The sequence below is a fragment of the Heteronotia binoei genome, chromosome 2, assembly GCF_032191835.1.
Source record: "Heteronotia binoei isolate CCM8104 ecotype False Entrance Well chromosome 2, APGP_CSIRO_Hbin_v1, whole genome shotgun sequence".
NCBI lineage: Eukaryota > Metazoa > Chordata > Lepidosauria > Squamata > Gekkonidae > Heteronotia > Heteronotia binoei.
Genome location: NC_083224.1, coordinates 11,786,552 through 11,805,556, shown reverse-complemented (window position 1 = coordinate 11,805,556; position 19,005 = coordinate 11,786,552). Strand labels below are relative to the sequence as shown.

Genomic DNA, 19,005 nt, shown 5'->3' with positions numbered 1-19,005 from the left:
CGTCTGGGCCATGTGTGTGCCTATTTAGGTAGCAGAGAGATAAACTTTATAAAGGACACAGACAACCACAATTTTTTTTAAAAAAACTTACAACATGCCTAAAACATTAGCACTTATTGGTTTTAAAGATCCCTTCTTTGTATTTCTCCCATCCAGGGAACTGGACAAAGGAATCTCTGGCTCTTTCCTTCCTTCCCCAGGGGACTGGGGGAGAAGCCTCAGCCACTAGAACACAGGCTTGGCTCAGTAGCTCTGCTGTGCGATTGAGAGAGCCTGGCAAAGCATGCTGTTCCACCCCAAGGGAGGAGCCTCAGCCAAATGGAGAAAATAGAGGCTTTGCTCTGTAGCTCCTGTGTAATTGAGCAAGCCTTGCAAAGCAAGCTGGGATAAAGAAGGAAGCAAGAGAGAGGGAGAAGGAAGCAGATGACAGACAGTTGCTCGGGGGCCTGATAGGAACCCTCTGAGGGCCTGATTCGGCCCCCAAATTGCGTGTTTGACAACCCTGCTCTAGACAGCCAACAACAGGGACTAGAGGTCAAGACCTTCCTAAGAACATTACAAGAGGCCTGCTGGAGCAGACCAGTGGTCCATCTGGAAAGCCAGTTTGATGTAGTGGTTAAGTGTGCGCAGGTCTTGAATTCAGCAGGAGCTCACAGGAGGACAGGTCCTATACCTTTCTGAAGGTTCCCCCTCCTCTTCCCCACCTACCTTGTCCATTGAATGGGAGGTGCAGCTGCATAACAATCCCTGGATTAGGAGAGTGGGGAGCCAGCCAGCCACCAGGGGCTTTGCCACACCCCCAGCAGTCCTCATGAACCCCTGGAGAAGCCCACACCACCCTTTCTCCACTGCTTAGGTGATTTTGGGTGGTGGGTGGCTTGCTGACCTTTCAACTGGGGGGTGGTGGCCAAGGAGAGCCCCAGGTGAGTAAGGCCTGCTTGGGCTGGTTGGATCTCTAGCCAGCCCAAGCAGGCCTCACTTGCCCGGGGCTCTCCTTTCTTGCATCAGGTTGCTTTTGGCTGGTGGGAGTGGTGGTGGCATATGCTAATGAGTTATGCTAATGAGTTCCACCACCTATTTTTCTACAAAACAACCCCTGAGTGCGTGGACTCTTATCCAGGAGAACCGGGTTTGATTCCCTACTTGTCCACATGCAACTGCTGGAATAGGGTTGCTGAGTCCCCCGCGCACGATGCAATGATGTCACCAAAAAGTGACGTCATTGCTCCAGCGATGTTGCTCACGGCCGCTCTAGGCGTTTCTGGGAAGACTCTATAGTTTCCCGGATGCTCTAGCCATTTGGGAGGGGGAAACTCTATGGTACCTATTGTACCATAGAGTTTTCCCTCCCAAATGGCTAGAGTGTCCGGGAAAACCATAGAGTTTTCCTGGAAACGCCTAGAGCAGCCACCGCACACCATCGCTGGTGTGATGATGTCACTTCCGGGTGATGTCATCATGCTTAAGACATCAGAGGTGGTTTGGGAACCTCCCGGGCAGGGGAACCCCCAGGCAGGTTTGGGAACCTCCCGGGCACGGGGGCTTGGCAGCCCTATGCTGGAATGACCTAGGGTGATTCACAGCAGTTTCTGTCAGAGCTGTCTCAGCCTCACCTCACAGCGTGTCTGCTGCGGGGAGGGGAAGTGAAAGGAGATTGTGTAATGCTCCGAGGCTCTTTTGGGTAGTGAAGGGTGGGGTATAAATCCAATCTAGAGAGAGCTAAGTTTGGTGTAGTGGTGAAGTGTGCGGACTCTTATCTGGGAGAACCGGGTTTGATTCCCCACTCCTCCACTTGCGCCTGCTGGAATGGCCTTGGGTCAGCCAGAGCTCTGGCAGAGGTTGTCCTCGAAAGGGCAGCTGCTGTGAGAGCCCTCTCCAGCCCCACCCACCTCACAGGATGTCTGTTGTGGGGGAGGAAGGGAAAGGAGATTGTGAGCCACTCTGAGACTCTTTGGAGTTGAGGGCGGGATATAAATCCAATATCATCATCATCATCATCATCATCATCATCATCATCATCTTTTTCTTCTTCTTCTTCGAGCTTCCTGTCTCACACAGTGGCCAACCAGTTCCTCTGGAGGGCCAACCACAGGGCAGAGAGGGCGAGGCCTTCATAAGAGCATCAGAAGAGCCCTGCTGGATCAGACCAGTGAGGGTCCATGTAGTCCAGCCTCCTGCCTCACACAGTGACCAACCAGTTCCCCTGGAGGTCCAACGTCAGGGCATGGAGGCGGAGGCCTTCATAAGAACACCAGAAGAGCCCTGCTGGATGAGACCAGGGACGGTCCATCTAGTCCAACATCCTGCCTCACACAGTGGCCAACCTAGTTCCTCCGGAAGGTCAACAACAGGGCAGAGAGACAGCGGCCTTCCCCTGATATGGCCTCCTGACTCTGGGATTCAGAGGATTAGCGCCTCTGAATGTGGAGGTTCCCCTCAGCCAGCACAGCTAGTAGCCATTGATAGATTTCTCCTTCATGAATCTATAGGGCTGCCAAGCCGCTGGTCCAGGCGGGGACTCCCCCACCCGGGAGGTTTCCAACCCACCAGTCCCCGAACCTCCTCTGACGTCGTTGGCCCGATGTCGTCACCCGGAAGTGACATCAGCGGCGGGATGACGTCACCCAGAAGTGACGCCATCGCACTAGCGCATGGCGGCCGCTCTAGGTGTTTCCGGGAAAACTATGGTTTTCCTGGATGCTCTAGCCATTTGAGAGGGAAAACTCTATGGTACAATAGGCACCATAGAGTTTTCCCCTCCCAAATGGCTAGAGCAGGGGTCCTCAAACTACGGCCCACAGGCCAGATGCGGCCCGCTGAGGACGTTTATGCGGCCCGCCGGGTTATGGCAAAATCAGACCGGAAGTGACGTTCGACCTAAACTCGCGTTAGCAACGCACACTTCCGGCACTGGGCTGAGGCGGCGGAGACAGAGTGTGAGGTGATAGCGAGGTGAGGTGAGTTCCCAGGCCGGGGTGTGTGGTGTGGGGAAGGGAGAGAGATGCAGAAGACGGAGAACTGACGGCCCGCGGCCTTGTACAGTAACGGCAGTCCGGCCCTCCAACAGTCTGAGGGACAGTAAACTGGCCCCCTATTTAAAAAGTTTGAGGACCCCTGGGCTAGAGCGTCCGGGAAAACCATAGAGTTTCCCTTTCGCCGGTGCGATACCATCACTTCCGGGTGACGTCATTGTGTCGCGTGTGCGAAAGTTCCCCGCCAGAGAGCCGGAGGGGACTTGGCAACCCTATGAATCTACCTAATTCCCCTTTTAAAGCTGTTGATACCTGCGACCATCACGCCATCCTCTGGCAGTGAAGTCCACATTTTAATCTTTCGCCGCAAAAAGCAGTATTTCCATTTGTCCATCCTGAACCACCCAGGCACCAGCTTCATCACCCAACCCAGGGAGGGAACGAGGGCTCTGAAAAGTCGCCGTCGCCTGCATCAGTCTGGAAACTCCTACCACGCTCAGTTCCTCTTTCCTTTTTTCTTCCTGGTTAATCAGTTCTGCTTCTCTTCTGCCGCGCGAGACGCCTGTCTGTGGGCAGAGCCAGCTGGGCTGTGGGTGGGTCTCCTTTCATCCACACAGTGCATTTTCCCCAGATTGTTGTTCTACATAAGTCACGGCGAGAAACATGCCGAGGGGGCGAGGGAAAGGTCTTTTAAAGCACGTCTGCCTCGGCGGGGCGTCTTCGCACCCACTTCTGCGCCGTTTACATTATTTTTAGGCTCCCTTCCAAAAGCATTTAAAGAAAAAAAAATCCAGTGCAGAATTTAGATGTACATCAGCGGTCGGTCTCCCACAAAGTTCAGCGTTGCCTGGCGCAAACCTAACACCCATATGAACATATGAAGCTGCCTTCTACTGAATCAGACCTTTGGTCCATCAAAGTCAGTATTGTCTTCTCAGACTGGCAGCGGCTCTCCAGGGTCTCGAGCTGAGGTTTTTCACGCCTACTTGCCTGGACCCTTTTGAGTTGGAGATGCCGGGGATTGAACCTGGGACCTTCTGCTTCCCAAGCAGATGCTCTACCACTGAGCCACCGTCCCTCCCCTGCTCCAGTTTAGGAAATTCATGGAGATTTTTTTTTGGGGGGGGGGGGGTGAAGTCTGGAAAGAGCGGGGTTTGGGGGAAGGGAGGGGTTTCAATGGGTTTCGCCCACGATTTGCCATCTGAAACTTTATACTCAGGCCGACAAAATGTCTTAATCTGCAAAATGTACCCGCCCTGCCTGTACTACATCTGTGTTGTTTTAAATGTATATTATAGGGTTGCCAATCCCCAGTTGGGGGCAGGGGATCCCCCAGTTTGAAGCCCCTCTCCTCGCTTCAGAGTCATCAGAAAGCAAGGGGGGGGAGGAAATGTCTGCTGAGCTCTCCATTCCTCCCTATGAAGACTGAATTCCCATAGGCTATAATGGAGAAGTGATCCGCGGGTATCTGGGGCTCTGGGGAAACTGTTTTTTGAGGTGGAGGCACCAAATTTTCAGCATAGCATCCAGTGCCTCTCCCCAAAATACCCTCCAAGTGTCAAAGGGATTGGACCACGGGGTGCCCCTATCCTGAGGTGCCTAAAAGGAGCCTAAAAGAACGTGCCCCTATCCTTCATTATTTCCTATGGAAAGAAAGCATGTAAAAAGGTGTGCAGTCTCTTTAAATGTGATGGCCAGAACTCCCTTTGGAGTTCAGTTATGCTTGTCACAGCCTTGCTCCAGACTCCACCCCCAATGTCTCCTGACTCCACCCCAGAGTCTCCTGGCTCCACCTCCAAAGTCTCCTGGCTCCACCTCCAAAGTCTCCTGGCTCCACCCCCAAAGTCTCCTGGCTCCATCCCAACGTCTCCAGATATTTCTTGAACTGGAGTTGTAAAAGCAGATCACCAGGCACCAAGTGCCATCAGGAGGTCCATCAGTGGGGCCAGGGCATAGAAGCCCTCCCACTGTTGCCCCCCCCCCCAGCACCAAGAATACAGAGCGTCACTGCCCCCATCACATAAGAACATAAGAGAAGCCATGTTGGATCAGGCCAATGGCCCATCCAGTCCAACACTCTGTGTCACATAAGAACATAAGAGAAGCCCTGTTGGATCAGGCCAGTGGCCCCTCCAGTCCAACACTCTGTGTCACATAAGAACATAAGAGAAGTCCTGTTGGATCAGGCCAATGGCCCCTCCAGTCCAACACTCTGTGTCACATAAGAACATAAGAGAAGCTCTGTTGGATCAGGCCAGTGGCCCCTTCAGTCCAACACTCTGTGTCACATAAGAACATAAGAGAAGCCATGTTGGATCAGGCCAATGGCCCATCCAGTCCAACACTCTGTGTCACATAAGAACATAAGAGAAGCCCTGTTGGATCAGGCCAGTGGCCCCTCCAGTCCAACACTCTGTGTCACATATGAACATAGGAGAAGCCCTGTTGGATCAGGCCAATGGCCCATCCAGTCCAACACTCTGTGTCACATAAGAACATTAGAGAAGCCCTGTTGGATCAGGCCAGTGGCCCATCCAGTCCAACACTCTGTGTCACATAAGAACATAAGAGAAGCCATGCTGGATCCGGCCAATGGCCCATCCAGTCCAACACTCTGAGTCACACAGTGGCCAAAAAACCCAGGTGCCATCAGAAGGTCACCAGTGGGGCCAGGAGACTAGAAGCCCTCCCACGGTTGCCCCTCCCAAGCACCAAGAACACAGAGCAGCACTGCCCCAGACAGAGTTCCACCTATACCCTGTGGCTAATAGCCACCAATGGTCCTCTGCTCCATATGTTGATCCAATCCCCTCTTGAAGCCATCTGTGTATGTAGCCACCGCCACCACCTCCCGTGGCAGTGAATTCCATGCGTTCATCACTGTTGGGGTGAAGAAGGACTTCCAACGCTCCTGTTTCCATTTCCACTCCCATTTCCAAAGCGCCATTTCCCCTTTCAACTCTGCCTGCTGCGTGGACCTCGCCGGCAGACGCAAACAAGCTCCGCGCTCCTTTCTTGACAGCTCCTTTCAAACCGAGTGACAATAATTCCAGGGCACAATTCCCAGGAAACAACTGGGTTTAGATTTCACCATCGCGTCCCAGGGGAGTGGAAGAGAAACTTAACAAACTTTATCCAGCCGACAGATGCAAGGAAGTGTCGATCCCTGTGGGGTTTTTTTTTAATCTTTTGGGGAAGAAGACGAAGAAGAAGAAGAAGAAGAAGAAGAAGAAGAAGAAGAAGAAGAAGAAGAAGAAGAAGAAGAAGAAGAAGAAGAAGAAGAAGAAATTGGATTTATATCCCGCTCTCCACTCTGAAGAGTCTCAGAGCGGCTCACAATCTCCTTTACCTTCCTCCCCCACAACAGACACCCTGTGAGGTGGGTGGGGCTGGAGAGGGCTCTCACAGCAGCTGCCCTTTCAAGGACAACCTCTTCCAGAGCTATGGCTGACCCAAGGCCATTTCAGCAGGTGCAAGTGGAGGAGTGGGGAATCAAACCCGGTTCTCCCAGATAAGAGTCCGCACACTTAACCACTACACCAAACTGGCTGATTAAGAGAGGGGAGAGGGTATCTAAATTAAGATGAGAGGGTTAATTGCTGAATTTACAGATTGCCGGAGAGTCAGGCCAGGTTCTTGCAAAGAAGAAGAAGACTGTAGATTTATACCCCATCTTTCTCTCTGAATCAGAGACTCAAGAGCGGCTTACAATCTCCCATATCTTCGCCCACAACAGACACCCTGCGAGGTGGGTGGGGCTGAGAGAGCTCTCACAGCAGCTGCCCTTTCAAGGACAATTCCTGCAATAGCTATGGCTGACCCAAGGCCATTCCAGCAGCTGCAAGTGGAGGAAGAAGAAGACTGCAGATTTATACCCCACTCTTCTCTCTGAATCAGAGCAGTTTACAATCTCCTATATCTTCTCCCCTCACAACAGGTGGATGTGTGGTGGGTGGGGCTGAGAGGGCTCTCCCAGCAGCTGCCCTTTCAAGGACAACCTCTGCCAGAGCTATGGCTGACCCAAGGCCATTCCAGAAGGTGCAAGTGGAGGAGTGGGGAATCAAACCTGGTTCTCCCAGATAAGAGTCCACACACTTCACCACTACACCAAACAGGGCCTACTGTAAGCTCCAGGAAGACTGGCTACATCAGGGGTGTGTGGCCTAATATGCAAAGAAGGTCCTGCTATAAAAGAAAAAAAATAAGCCCTATCAGACCCTATGTCTTATACCAGCTGTGTAGCCTACAGCGAACGAGATTAAGGGAATTTATCTTGACAGTTGTTAAGACATTCAATAAAGGAAGATGGGGAGGAAGAGGAAATTCGGTTTGCATCCTGCTTATCAAAGATCTGCCAAGACTGCAACAAGTTTAGAGGAACTCTAGAGAAAAAAACCAGGGCTGTGGTTAATCGAGGAACTAGGCTTGAATTGCAATGCTGAATATCTCAGTTCTGCCGAGAGTTCAGTAGGAAGCCTCACCCCGTCTCCAAGCCTCAACACCTCTTTCGGTCGCATGAGGCTACTCTGTAGTCTTGGGGCACAGGTTGACCATCACTTCAATATGAGCACTCGGGTGTGATGCAGCAACAACAAAGGCCAATGCGATCTCGGGGTGTATCAACAGAGGCGTCGCATCCAAATTGCATGATGCCATCGGCCTGCTGTACGCTGCACTGGTCAGGCCTGCACCAGGAGTCTTGTGTGCAGTTCTGGAGGCTCCACTTCAAGAAGGAGGTGGACAGAACGGAACGGGTGCAGAAGAGGGTGACAAGGATGATCAGGGGCCTGGAGACCAAGCCCTGCGAGGACAGGCTGAGGGACTTTTCCCAAGCTCACCCAGCAAGCTTCCATGAAGAAGCAGAGGTTTTGAACGCTGGTCTCTCAGATCAGTGTGACCCCAGAGAGCCAGTTTGCTGAGGTGGTTAAGTGCATGCACTCTAATCTGAGAGAACTGGGTTTGGTTCCCCAATCGCCCTGCACATGCAGCCAACTGGGAGACCTTGGGCCAGTCACAGTTCTCTCAGAGCTCTCTCAGCCCTACCTACCTCACAGGGTGTCTGTTGTGAGGAGAGGAAGAGAAAGGAGATTGTAAAGCTGCTCTGAAACTCGGAGTGAAGGGTGGGGTATAAATCCAACCTCCTCCTCCTTCTTCCCTCTACACTGAACAGCCTCTTGAGACCTTACAGGCCAAGATGAGAAGGCAAACATCTTTCTCCTCTCCTCCATTTTATCCTCACAACGACCTTGTGAGGTGGGTTGGGCAGAGAGGCTGTGGCTGGCCCAAGGTCATAGAATCATAGGGTTGGAAGCGACCTCCTGGGTCATCTAGTCCAACCCCCTGCACAAGGCAGGAAACTCAGATACCTCCCCCTAAAGTCACAGGATCTTAGAATCATAGAGTTGGAAGGGACCTCTAGGGGCATCTAGTCCAACCTTCTGCACAAGGCACAAAACTCACAGATACCTCCCCCTAAGGTCACAGGATCTTAGAATCATAGAATCATTGAGTTGGAAGTCACCTCTAGGGGCATCTAGTCCAACCCCCTGCACAATGCAGGAAACTCACAGATACCTCCCCATAAACTCACAGGATCTTAGAATCATAGAATCATAGAGTTGGAAGGGACCTCCAAGGTCATCTAGTTCAACCCCCTGCACAAGGCAGGAAATTCACGAATGCCTCCCCCTAAATTCACAGGATCCTCATTGCTCTCAGATGGCCATCTAGCCTATGTTGAAAACCCTCCAAGGAAGGAGAGCCCACCACTTCCCGAGGAAGCCTGTTCCACTGAGGAACCACTCAAACGGTCGGGAAGTTCTTCCTCATGTTGAGCCGGAAACTCTTTTGATTTCATTTCATCCCATTGGTTCTGGTCTTCCCTTCTGGGGCCACAGAAAACAATTCCACGCCATCCTGTGGATGACAGCCCTTCAAGGACTCGAAGATGGTGATCCTATCACCTCTCAGCCGCCTCCTCTCCAGGCTAAACATCCCCAGCTCCTTCAACCTTTCCTCATAGGACTTGGTCTCCAGACCCCTCACCATCTTCGTCACCCTCCTCTGGACCCCTTCCAGCTCGTCTATATCCTTCTTAAAATCTGGTGACCAAAACTAGAACCAATCAACAGGGTGGCCCCCCCGATGCCCTACCTATACCGCTTAACAAATAATGAATAGAGGAGAACGTTTACTCTAATGAGGTGGGATGTCCTCCCTTCAGCGGTGGTGGAGGGGAGATACTAAAAAGTGCCGTTCCGAGAACGATTATGTCCCTGCTGCAATGATGGTATCAGATCTTTAGTCAATGTCATATTTGACCGCGAAGCTTACAATGACCATTGCCAAATGCTTCCATTTCCCACGGCCATACCTTTTACCAGTAGTCAAAAACTGCAGCTCCTTAAGAATCTTCTCGATGACGAGAACCCTGAGGTTACATACAGATTAGGGAAATCTGGCTGGCTTGCCACAAGAATAAGGAAAACTCTTCCTAACAATACAGTCAGGAGACGGCTAAACACCTTTGCCAGTCTGTTTGCTGTAACTGCCACGTTCTCTTATACTCGTGGTTTTACAACAGTATTTTATGCCTTTTTATGTACAATTTAATGGTAATTCAGTTTTAATTTTGTATTTTCAAATGCTGACCTAGGCTACGAATAAAAAAACACCAGGAAGTGTGGTGCCCCAAATTGAACACAATGCTCCAGGTAAGGTCTCACCAGAGCAGGTCACCCAGCGAGCTTCCATGGCTGAGTAGAGATTCGAACTTGGACCTAGCCTGACACTCTGCTATACCATACCACCTCTCATGCAGGATCTTGGGCCCACAATTCCTCTCTTCACTTAACCCGCCCCAAACAGCTGTTGTGAGGCTAAAACTGAGAAGAGATAACCATGGGCCATGAGCTCTTTGGATGAAAGGAGAGGGGGGAAATGTACTATATAGTAAAACTCAGACCCTGGACCTGGGGATTTCCAATATAGCATTGAAAAAAGTGCAGAAAAGGGCAACTAGAAAGATCAAAGGGTTGGAACATTTTCCCTATGAAGAAAGGTTAAAACGCTTGGGGCTCTTTAGCTTGGAGAAATGTCGACTGCGGGGTGACAGGATAGAGGTTTACAAGATTATGCATGGGATAGAGAAGGTAGAGAAAGAAGTCCTTTTCTCCCTCTCTCACAATACAAGAACTCGTGGGCATTCAATGAAATTGCTGAGCAGTTGGGTTAGAACAGATAAAAGGAAGTCCTTCTTCACCCAAAGGGTGATTAACACGTGGAATTCACTGCCACAGGTGGTGGTGGCAGCTACATGCATAGGTAGCTTCAAGAGGGGATTGGATAAGCATATGGAGCAGAGGTCCATCAGTGGCTATTAGCCACAGCATATTGTTGGAACTCTCTGTCTGGGGCAGTGATGCTCTGTATTCTTGGTGCTTGGGGTGGGGGGGCAAAGTGGAAGGGCTTCTAGCCCCACTTGTGAACCTGATAGCACTTGGGGGGGGGGGGGTTGGCCACTGTGTGACACAGTGTTGGACTGGATGGGCCACTGGCCTGATCCAACATGGCTTCTCTTATGTTCTTATGTGACACAGAGTGTTGGGCTGGATGGGCCACTGGCCTGATCCAACATGGCTTCTCTTATGTTCTTATGTGACACAGAGTGTTGGATTGGATGGGCCACTGGCCTGATCCAACATGGCTTCTCTTATGTTCTTATGTGACACAGAGTGTTGGACTGGATGGGCCATTGGCCTGATCCAACAGGGCTTCTCTTATGTTCCTATTGCTTTTAGTCAGCGACTCTAGCGGCAGGCCTATGAATCCTGGGGTTGATTTAGTGCTCATCAATTAAACAGCTGGCTGGAGAAAAGATTGGCGTCGCCTTGTTGTTCCATGCAGAAATCAAACCGTACGGCGCTGAGTTGTGAGCCCCTCCACAGATCATCCTCGCTGCGAGATGCGCAGCCGGATGCCAGAGATGGAACATGCAACTTTAAACACCTGTCTGTTTCCACCTGTCAGGGAGATCCGGCCTTGTCAAGCCGCCTGGAAGGATGTGCAGGGTGTTTACAGAAATGAGCGCATTCATCTGCGATGAACACGTTGCGGGTTTGCAGCGGGGACACTCCAGCCCGAACGCTGGCATTTCCTGAGGCAAATGTAACAGCCCTTAAACCGCAGGCTGGTTTTCCTTTTTTTCCCTCCCAAGGTTTCCCCCAAATGGAACTTTAATGGCCATTTAAGTAGCGGAACAAGCTGCCGACAATGGTTGTTAGTTACGACTGGATGAGCACCTATCAGGAGGTGAGGGAGGCTACGGAGCCATCTTTTTCTCTGGGAAAGTTTTCAAGAGAAAGGTTGGCCGAGGACAAATTGGGTACGGAGAGAATGTCCTCAGGCACATGACCAACTGGGTCCTCGCCTGCTCCGCAGTTAACTTGTTCTTACAACTGCTGGGCAACGAGAACAAACAGCACTGTTGTTCCCATTATCCAGATGGAGAACTGAGGCTGGGCGAGGTTTGGGGATATGCAGGGGGGGGTTTAGTAGAATAAAAACCCAGCAGGAACTTATTTGCATATCAGGCCACACCCCTGACATCAGCAGTGTTTCGCGCAGGGCTTTTTGGGTAGAAGAGGTCCAGCAGGAACTCATTTGCATATGAGGCCGCACCCCCTGACAGCACCATTGTTTCGCACAGGGGTTTTTTCCGGTAGAAAAGGCCCAAGAGGAACTCATTTGCATATTAGGCCACACCTCCTGACATCACCGTTGTTTTGCATAGGGTTTTTTTTCGGTAAGAACGTAAGAGAAGCCATGTTGGATCAGCCCAATGGTCCATCCAGTCCAACACTCTGTGTCACACAGTGGCCAATATATGTGTGTGTGTGTACATACACACACACACACACACACAAAACCCTCAGTGGGAACTTATTTGCATATTAGGCCACACACCCCTGACATCACAGTTGTTTTGCGCAGGGCTTTTTTGGTAGAAGAGCTCAGCAGGAACTCATTTGCATATTAGACCACATCCTCTGGTATCACCGTTGTTTTGCACAGGACCTTTTGGGCAGGAAAAAGCCCAGCAGCAACTCATTTGCATATTAGGCCACACACCCCTGACATCACTGTTGTTTCGCACAGGGCTTTTTTGGTAGAAGAGCTCAGCAGGAACTCATTTGCATATTAGGCCACATCATCTGGCATCACCGTTGTTTTGCACAGGACCTTTTGGGCAGGAAAAAGCCCAGCAGGAACTCATTTGCATATTAGGCCACGCCCCCTGACATCACCATTGTTTGCACAGGGCTTTTTGCGTAGAAAAAGCCCATTGGGGACTCATTTGCATATCAGGCCATGCCCCAAGACGCCAAGCAAGCGGAACTGTGTTCCTGTGCATTCCGTTTCAAAAAAAAGAAAAAAGACCTGGGGATCATATGACTCTATTGCCTTAAATGGCAAGCAGATGGGCACGATCCTCAAAGGTTGTGTTAGCAACTTTCGACAGGTTACAATACATGTCAATAAAAAAGATGAACCGGAGGCGAGATTCTCTAGTAATGTTTTCATTTGAGCTCAATATTGGTGACAACCCCAAAACGGTGCGTAGCGTAGCTCTTGCCTAAAATTAATTGACTTAGGAGACCGCACCAGCCCTCTACACCAGGGGTGTCGAACTCATTTATTATGAGGGCTGGATCTGACAGAAATGAGACTTTGTTGGGCTGGGCCATGTCGGGCTGGGCCCTGTGTGTACCTATTTAAGATTAGGTAGCAGAGATATACACTTTTTAAAGGACACAAACACAACTAGTTTTTAAACAAAAACTTAAAACATGTTTAAAACATTAGCACTTGGTCTTAAAGGTGCTTTCTTTGTATTTCTCCCATAGGATCCAGGGAAGTGGGTAAGGAAACTCGGGCTCTTTCCCTCCCCCCCACCCAGAGGACCAGGAAGGGGAGGAGCCTCAGCCAATAGAAGGAAGAGAGGCTTGGCTCAGTAGCTCTGCTGTGCGATTGAGAAAGCCTGGAAAAACAAGCTTTGCCTTTCCCCCTTCCTCCCCAAGCGAGGAGCCTCAGCCAATGGAGAAAATAGAGGTTTTGCTTTGTAGCTCCTGTGCAATTGAGCAAGCCTAGTGAAGCAAGTTGAGACGCAGAAGGAAGCAGACAAGAGCCAGTTGCTCAGGAGCCTGATAGAAGCCCCCCAGGGGCCTGATTTGGCCCCCGGGCCGCATGATTGACACCCCTGCTCTACACCTTCCAAAGCGCTCCTGACCAGACTCCCCTGGGATAAGCGCGTGAAATCGCTGCAGATCAATCTGGTGTTAAAGGGAGAGCCAAAGGGGACAGTCTAAAAACCAGCAAGACTCTTCAGGTAGCCAGCTTTATTGGCTGGCCTTGATTTTTAGGGTTGTCATCTCCAAGTTGGGAAATACCTGGAGATTCTGGGGGTGGAGCCTGAGGTGGGCGGGGCTTGGGGCGGGGCTTCAACAGGGCATCATGCCATCGAGCCCGCCTTCCAAAGCAGCCACTTCCTGCAAGGGAACGGAGCTCTGTTGCCTGGAGATCAGATGTCATCCCAGGAGATCTCCAGGTACCTGGAGGTTGTATCCCGAACCCAGAACTTTCAAAACACCCATCAGACAAAAACGCATTTACTAGCCTTAGAGTTCACAGCGAGTATGTGCAAGGATAAACGAACCAAGCCAGAACGCTACCTAGATTTATGGCACTTCACGCCTACGACAGCAGTCTGCCTTTTTTTTTTTATCGCGTTGCTTCAGCCCTGCTTTGTCCTAACGCTAACAAACACAGATCCCTATTGGTGATTCTTTTAATCTGCTAAAAACATTCCCACGATTCTACACTGCCCAGTTGTATTAAGAACGGCTGCTTCCATTCCCATTTTGTCCGATGAAGTCCGCTTAAGCGCATACGAAAGCTTACATTCTGAATAAAAATGAGTTGGTCTTAAAGGCGCACTTGTCCACTGCTTTATTCCAAGGACAAACCTGTTAACTCATTTGTTACGAGGGCTGGATCTGACATAAATGAGACCTTACTGGGCTGGGGCTTGCGTCGGGCCATGTCAGACCAAGCCGTGTGTACACCTATTTAAGATTAAGTAGCCCAGAGATAAACTTTATAAAGGACACAGACAAACACAATTAAAGATTTTTTTTTTTTTAAAACCCCTTAAAACAGGGCTGTCAAACATGTAGTTCAGGGGTCGAACCAGGCCCCCGGAGGGCTCCTATCAGGCCCCCCGAGCAACTGGCTGTCATCTGCTTCCTTCTCCCTCTCTCTTGCTTCCCTCCGCATAACAGCTTGGGTTGCAAGGCTTGCCGAATCGCACAGGAGATACAGAGCAAAACCTCTATTTTCTCCATTGGCTGAGGCTCCTCCCTTGGGGAGGAAGAGGGAAGGGCTTGCTTTGCCAAGCTCTCTCAATCGCACAGCGGAGCTACTGAGCCAGGCCTCTCTTCCTTCTATTGGCTGAGGCTCCTCCCCCTCCTAGTGCCCTGGGGAAGGAAGGAACGAGCTGGAGCTTCCTTGGCCCAGTTCCCTGGATCCCATGGGAGAAATACCAAGAAAGCATCTTTAAGACCAACGAGTGCTAACATTTTAAGCATATTTTAAGTTTTTAAAAAAATATATTTGTGTTTGTCTGTGTTCTTTATAAAGTTTATATCTCTCCTACCTAATCTTAAATAGGTACACGTGTGGCCCGGCCCGACATGGCTTGACCCAACCTGACATGGCCCAGCCCAACGAGGTCTCATTTATGTCAGATCCGGCCCTCATAACAAGTGAGTTTGACACCCTCGCCTTAAAACATGCTGAAAATATTAGCACTCCTTGGTCTTAAAGGTGCTTTCTTTGTATTTCTCCCATGGGATCCAGGGAACTGGGCAAAGGAAGCTCTGGCTCTTTCTTCCCTTCCCCGGGGGGACAAGGAGGGGGAGGCGCCTCAGCCAAGAGAAGAGAAGGGAGGCTTGGCTCAGTGGCTCTGCTGTGCGATTGAGAGAGCCTGGCAAAGCAAGCTGCTATGCAGAACGAAGCAAGAGAGATGGAGAAGGAAGCTGACGACAGCCAGTCGCTCGGGGGCCTGATAGGAGCTGGGCCACATGTTTGACACCCCTGAGTTAAAGGCCCAAGCTTTTGGGGGGAAAAAAGAGTCTTCCGTAGTTGTGATTTATAACCCTCCTAATCCCTGATGCCCAAGGCAGGTAATATAATGGAATAAAAAGACATAAAACTCACACTGGTCTGCTAAGGCTCCCATCGATCACTGAAATAGAGACGTCACACACTCCAAAAAGATGCCCCAAGGTCAGATTTGGGGGGAACTTCCACATGCACAAACACACACGCTTTCTCCAGGAGTCGTGAGGAAAGTATCTTCAAGAAGGCAACTCCGAGACCATCCAGCAAACCTAGGAGGTGACCTTCGAAGACCTCGATTTGAGTCCGGGAGCTCCTTGAAGACCAACAAGATTTGGGAGTTTTCGAGAGTCAACGTTCCCTTCGTCGGATACAAGCCGGAATGGAGCTCTCTGAGCCCTTCTATTCCAGTCAGAAAGTGGGAGGGGCTGGGGTGAAATTCTAGCAGGAGCTCCTTTGCATATGAGGCCACACACACCCCGATGTAGCCAATCCTCTCGGAGCTTACAAGGCTCTGTTTCGTAAGCTCTTGGAGAACTGGCTACATCAGCAGGGTGTGGCCTAATATGCAACGGAGCTCCTGCTAGAACTCCACCCCTTATGTAGCCAATCCTCCAAGAGCTTACCAAAAAGAGCCCTGTAAGCTCTTGGAGGACTGGCTACATCAGGGGTGTGTGGCCTAATATGCAAAGGAGCTCCTGCTAGAATCCCACCCCCGGGTAGGGGTGCTCCAGATGCTCCGTCCCCAAGCAGTTCTCCCCTGCTCCAGTCAACTGGGTTACCTTTTGCATGGTACCTTTGCATCCCTTCCGTGTAACACCTCTCCCTCCTGAGTGGGAGATAAGGGCTCCAGGATCTCCATTTCGGCTCGTATCTGATGAAGGAAGTTCCAACTCTTGAAAGCTCTGGCCTTGAAGGTGCCCCCGGACCCGAATCCAGCTCTTCTAACACAGACTGACACGACGACCAATGTTCCCTCTAAGCTGTGAAGTCTCGTGAGCAAAGATTCTATTTTGTGAGCTACCGCAGAGGTTCCCAACCCCTGGGCTGTGGACCGTGGCCTGTTAGCAACCAGGCCATGAGTTGTACAATCATTTCATTATATATTACAATGCAGAGAAGAAGAAGAAGAAGAAGAAGAAGAAGAAGAAGAAGAAGAAGAAGAAGAAGAAGAAGAAGAAGAAGAAGAAGAAGAAGAAGAAGAAGAAGAAGAAGAAGAAGAAGACGACGACATTGGATTTATATCCTGCCCTCCACTCCGAATTTCAGAGTCTCAGAGCGGCTCACAATCTCCTTTCCCTTCCTCCCCCACAACAGACACCCTGTGAGGTAGATGAAGATACTGGATTTATATCCCGCCCTCCACTCCGAAGAGTCTCAGAGAGGCTCACAATCTCCTTTCCCTTCCTCCCCCACAACAGACACCCTGTGAGATAGATGAAGATACTGGATTTATATCCTGCCCTCCACTCCGAAGAATCTCAGAGCGGCTCACAATCTCCTTTCCCTTCCTCCCCCACAACAGACACCCTGTGAGGTAGATGAAGATACTGGATTTATATCCCGCCCTCCACTCCGAAGAGTCTCAGAGAGGCTCACAATCTCCTTTACCTTCCTCCCCCACAACAGACATCCTGTGAGGTAGATGAAGATATTGGATTTACATCCCGCCCTCCACTCCGAAGAGTCTCAGAGCGGCTCACAATCTCCTTTCCCTTCTTCCCCCACAACAGACACCCTGTGAGGTAGATGAAGATATTGGATTTATATCCCGCCCTCCACTCCGAAGAGTCTCAGAGTGGCTCACAATCTCCTTTCCTTTCTTCTAGCCCATCCAGTCCAACACTCTGTGTCACACAGTGGCCAAAAAAAACCCAATTGCCATCAGGAGGTCCATCAGTGGGGCCAGGACACTAGAAGCCCTCCCACTGTTGTCCCTCCCAAGCACCAAAAATATAGAGCATCACTGCCCCAGACAGAGAGTTCCACAAGAAGCCATGCTGGATCAGGCCAATGGCCCACCCAGTCCAACACTCTGTCACACAGTGGCCAAAAAACCCAAGTGCCATCAGGAGGTCCATCAGTGGGGCCAGGACACCAGAAGCCCTCCCACTGTTGCCCCTCCCAAGCACCAAGAATACAGAGCATCACTTGCCCCAGACATAAGAACATAAGAGAAGCCCTGCTGGAACAGGTCAATGGCCCATCCAGTCCAACACTCTGTGTCACACAGCGGCCAAAAAACCCCAAGTGCCATCAGGAGGTCCACCAGTGTGGCCAGGACACTAGAAGCCCTCCACTGTTACTTCTCCCAAACACCTAGAATACAGAGCATCACTTGCCCCAGACAGAGAGTTCCAACAATACGCTGTGGCTAATAGCCACCGATGGACCTCTGCTTCATATCCAATCCCCTCTTGAAGCTGTTTATGCTTGTAGCCGCTGCCACCTCCTGTGGCAGTGAATTCCACGTGTTCATCACCCTTTGCGCCAAGCATTACGCCTGCCCCAAACTCTCTGTATCGAAAAGCAAAACAACTGCTTGGTTCCAGTACTCTCCGTCGCCTTCTCTTCCCCTCCTTCCCACAACCACCACCCCACCTGGCATGCCAGCCAAATGCCAACTTGAGTCACAGTGCCAATCCCTCCTCCGCCCTCCTCCATCGGGGACTCGGGCACCTCTGCTTCTTGCATTTTCTCCGGCAGGCAGCGAAGGGTGTGTGTGCATGGAGGGGGGGTGGGGGGAACGCTCCATTCCCTGAACCTGTCAGTGCATGTCACCACAGTGCCTCCAGAAAAACCAGACGTGGGCGGTTGTTTGGAAGAACATCTTTGCAAAGGGAAGGAGGAAAGAAGGTCAAGCTCCATCGAGCTCAGAGGCTGCGGCTGCATCTCTTCCCCCAGACCGCCTCCCCTTCCAAAACTGTCCCTTCGTTCTGCTCTGGACCAGACGACGCCGAGGGACACCATCTCGCATGCACGACACAAAAAAAACATCAACGAGAAATGGGTTTTGCGGAGAAACTGAGCGCATCGCATTAGGAGGGGAGAAGGGAGGCAAACAGGGTTCTTTCCAAAAAAACAACACATCCTCGACCCAGAAAGGAAGCCGGCAGAACCCTTACCTGGCCAGGGAGACAACACCAAGAAGAACACGCAGGTCAGAAGACATCTGGGATAAGAGAGCCAAGGTTCCATGATCACTGGAAGCAATAGGGAGAGGGGGGAAACAAAAAAAAGAGTTTTAGGATGGGGGACATGAAAAAGTCAGCTGATCGAGAGAAGGCAGCGGGTACGTGCCTAGCAGTGTTCCCTCTAGGCTGAGTTCGCGTGAGCTGGCTCACAGCTTTTGAGCTTCCGGCTCACACGTTTGTTGTTTTCGCTCCCGGGGGGGGGGGGGGAAGGGCCCCAGGGCAAAGCCATGGGAGCAGCAGCTCACCACCTCAATGCCAAGAGCGCCCCAAAGTAGAATCTTTGCTCACAAGACAGCGTGCGTTACGTGGCCGCCTTCCTCATTTTAGGAGACGAATCTGCACTCCCCCCCTTCCACCCCGGCTTGATTCATCTGCCCAGCGCGCAGCAAAAGAAATATATATCATTTATTTTGTTGTGCACAGGTCAGATGACTCAAGGGGGGGGGGGGGAGCACAACTTCATCTCCTGAACGGAGGAAGGCAGCTCCAAGAGCCAAAAAAAACAAACCAAACCCGTGCCAAACCTATTTTTAAGAGTGGATGAATCAGAAGTTGGGTGCCCCTTTCTCTGTTCTCCTTGACGCAGGGCCGGAGAAGGAGGTCTAGACAAATCGAAACACTGTGTGACCTTTCGCAGACCCTGTTGGGAAAAGGAGCTGGTT

The 19,005-nt window shown here is 51.0% G+C and overlaps 1 protein-coding gene across 1 annotated transcript in view; it reads right to left on the bottom strand.

The window, feature by feature from the left end:
• The window catches only part of LOC132590741 (tyrosine-protein phosphatase non-receptor type substrate 1-like), a 379,499-nt gene that overhangs the window by 212,928 nt on the left and 147,566 nt on the right, over positions 1-19,005 (bottom strand). The window contains exon 2 of the mRNA XM_060263655.1: positions 18,275-18,352. Within this exon, the coding sequence (XP_060119638.1) occupies positions 18,275-18,352 (78 nt within the window). The remainder of the gene's footprint in view (positions 1-18,274; positions 18,353-19,005) is intronic.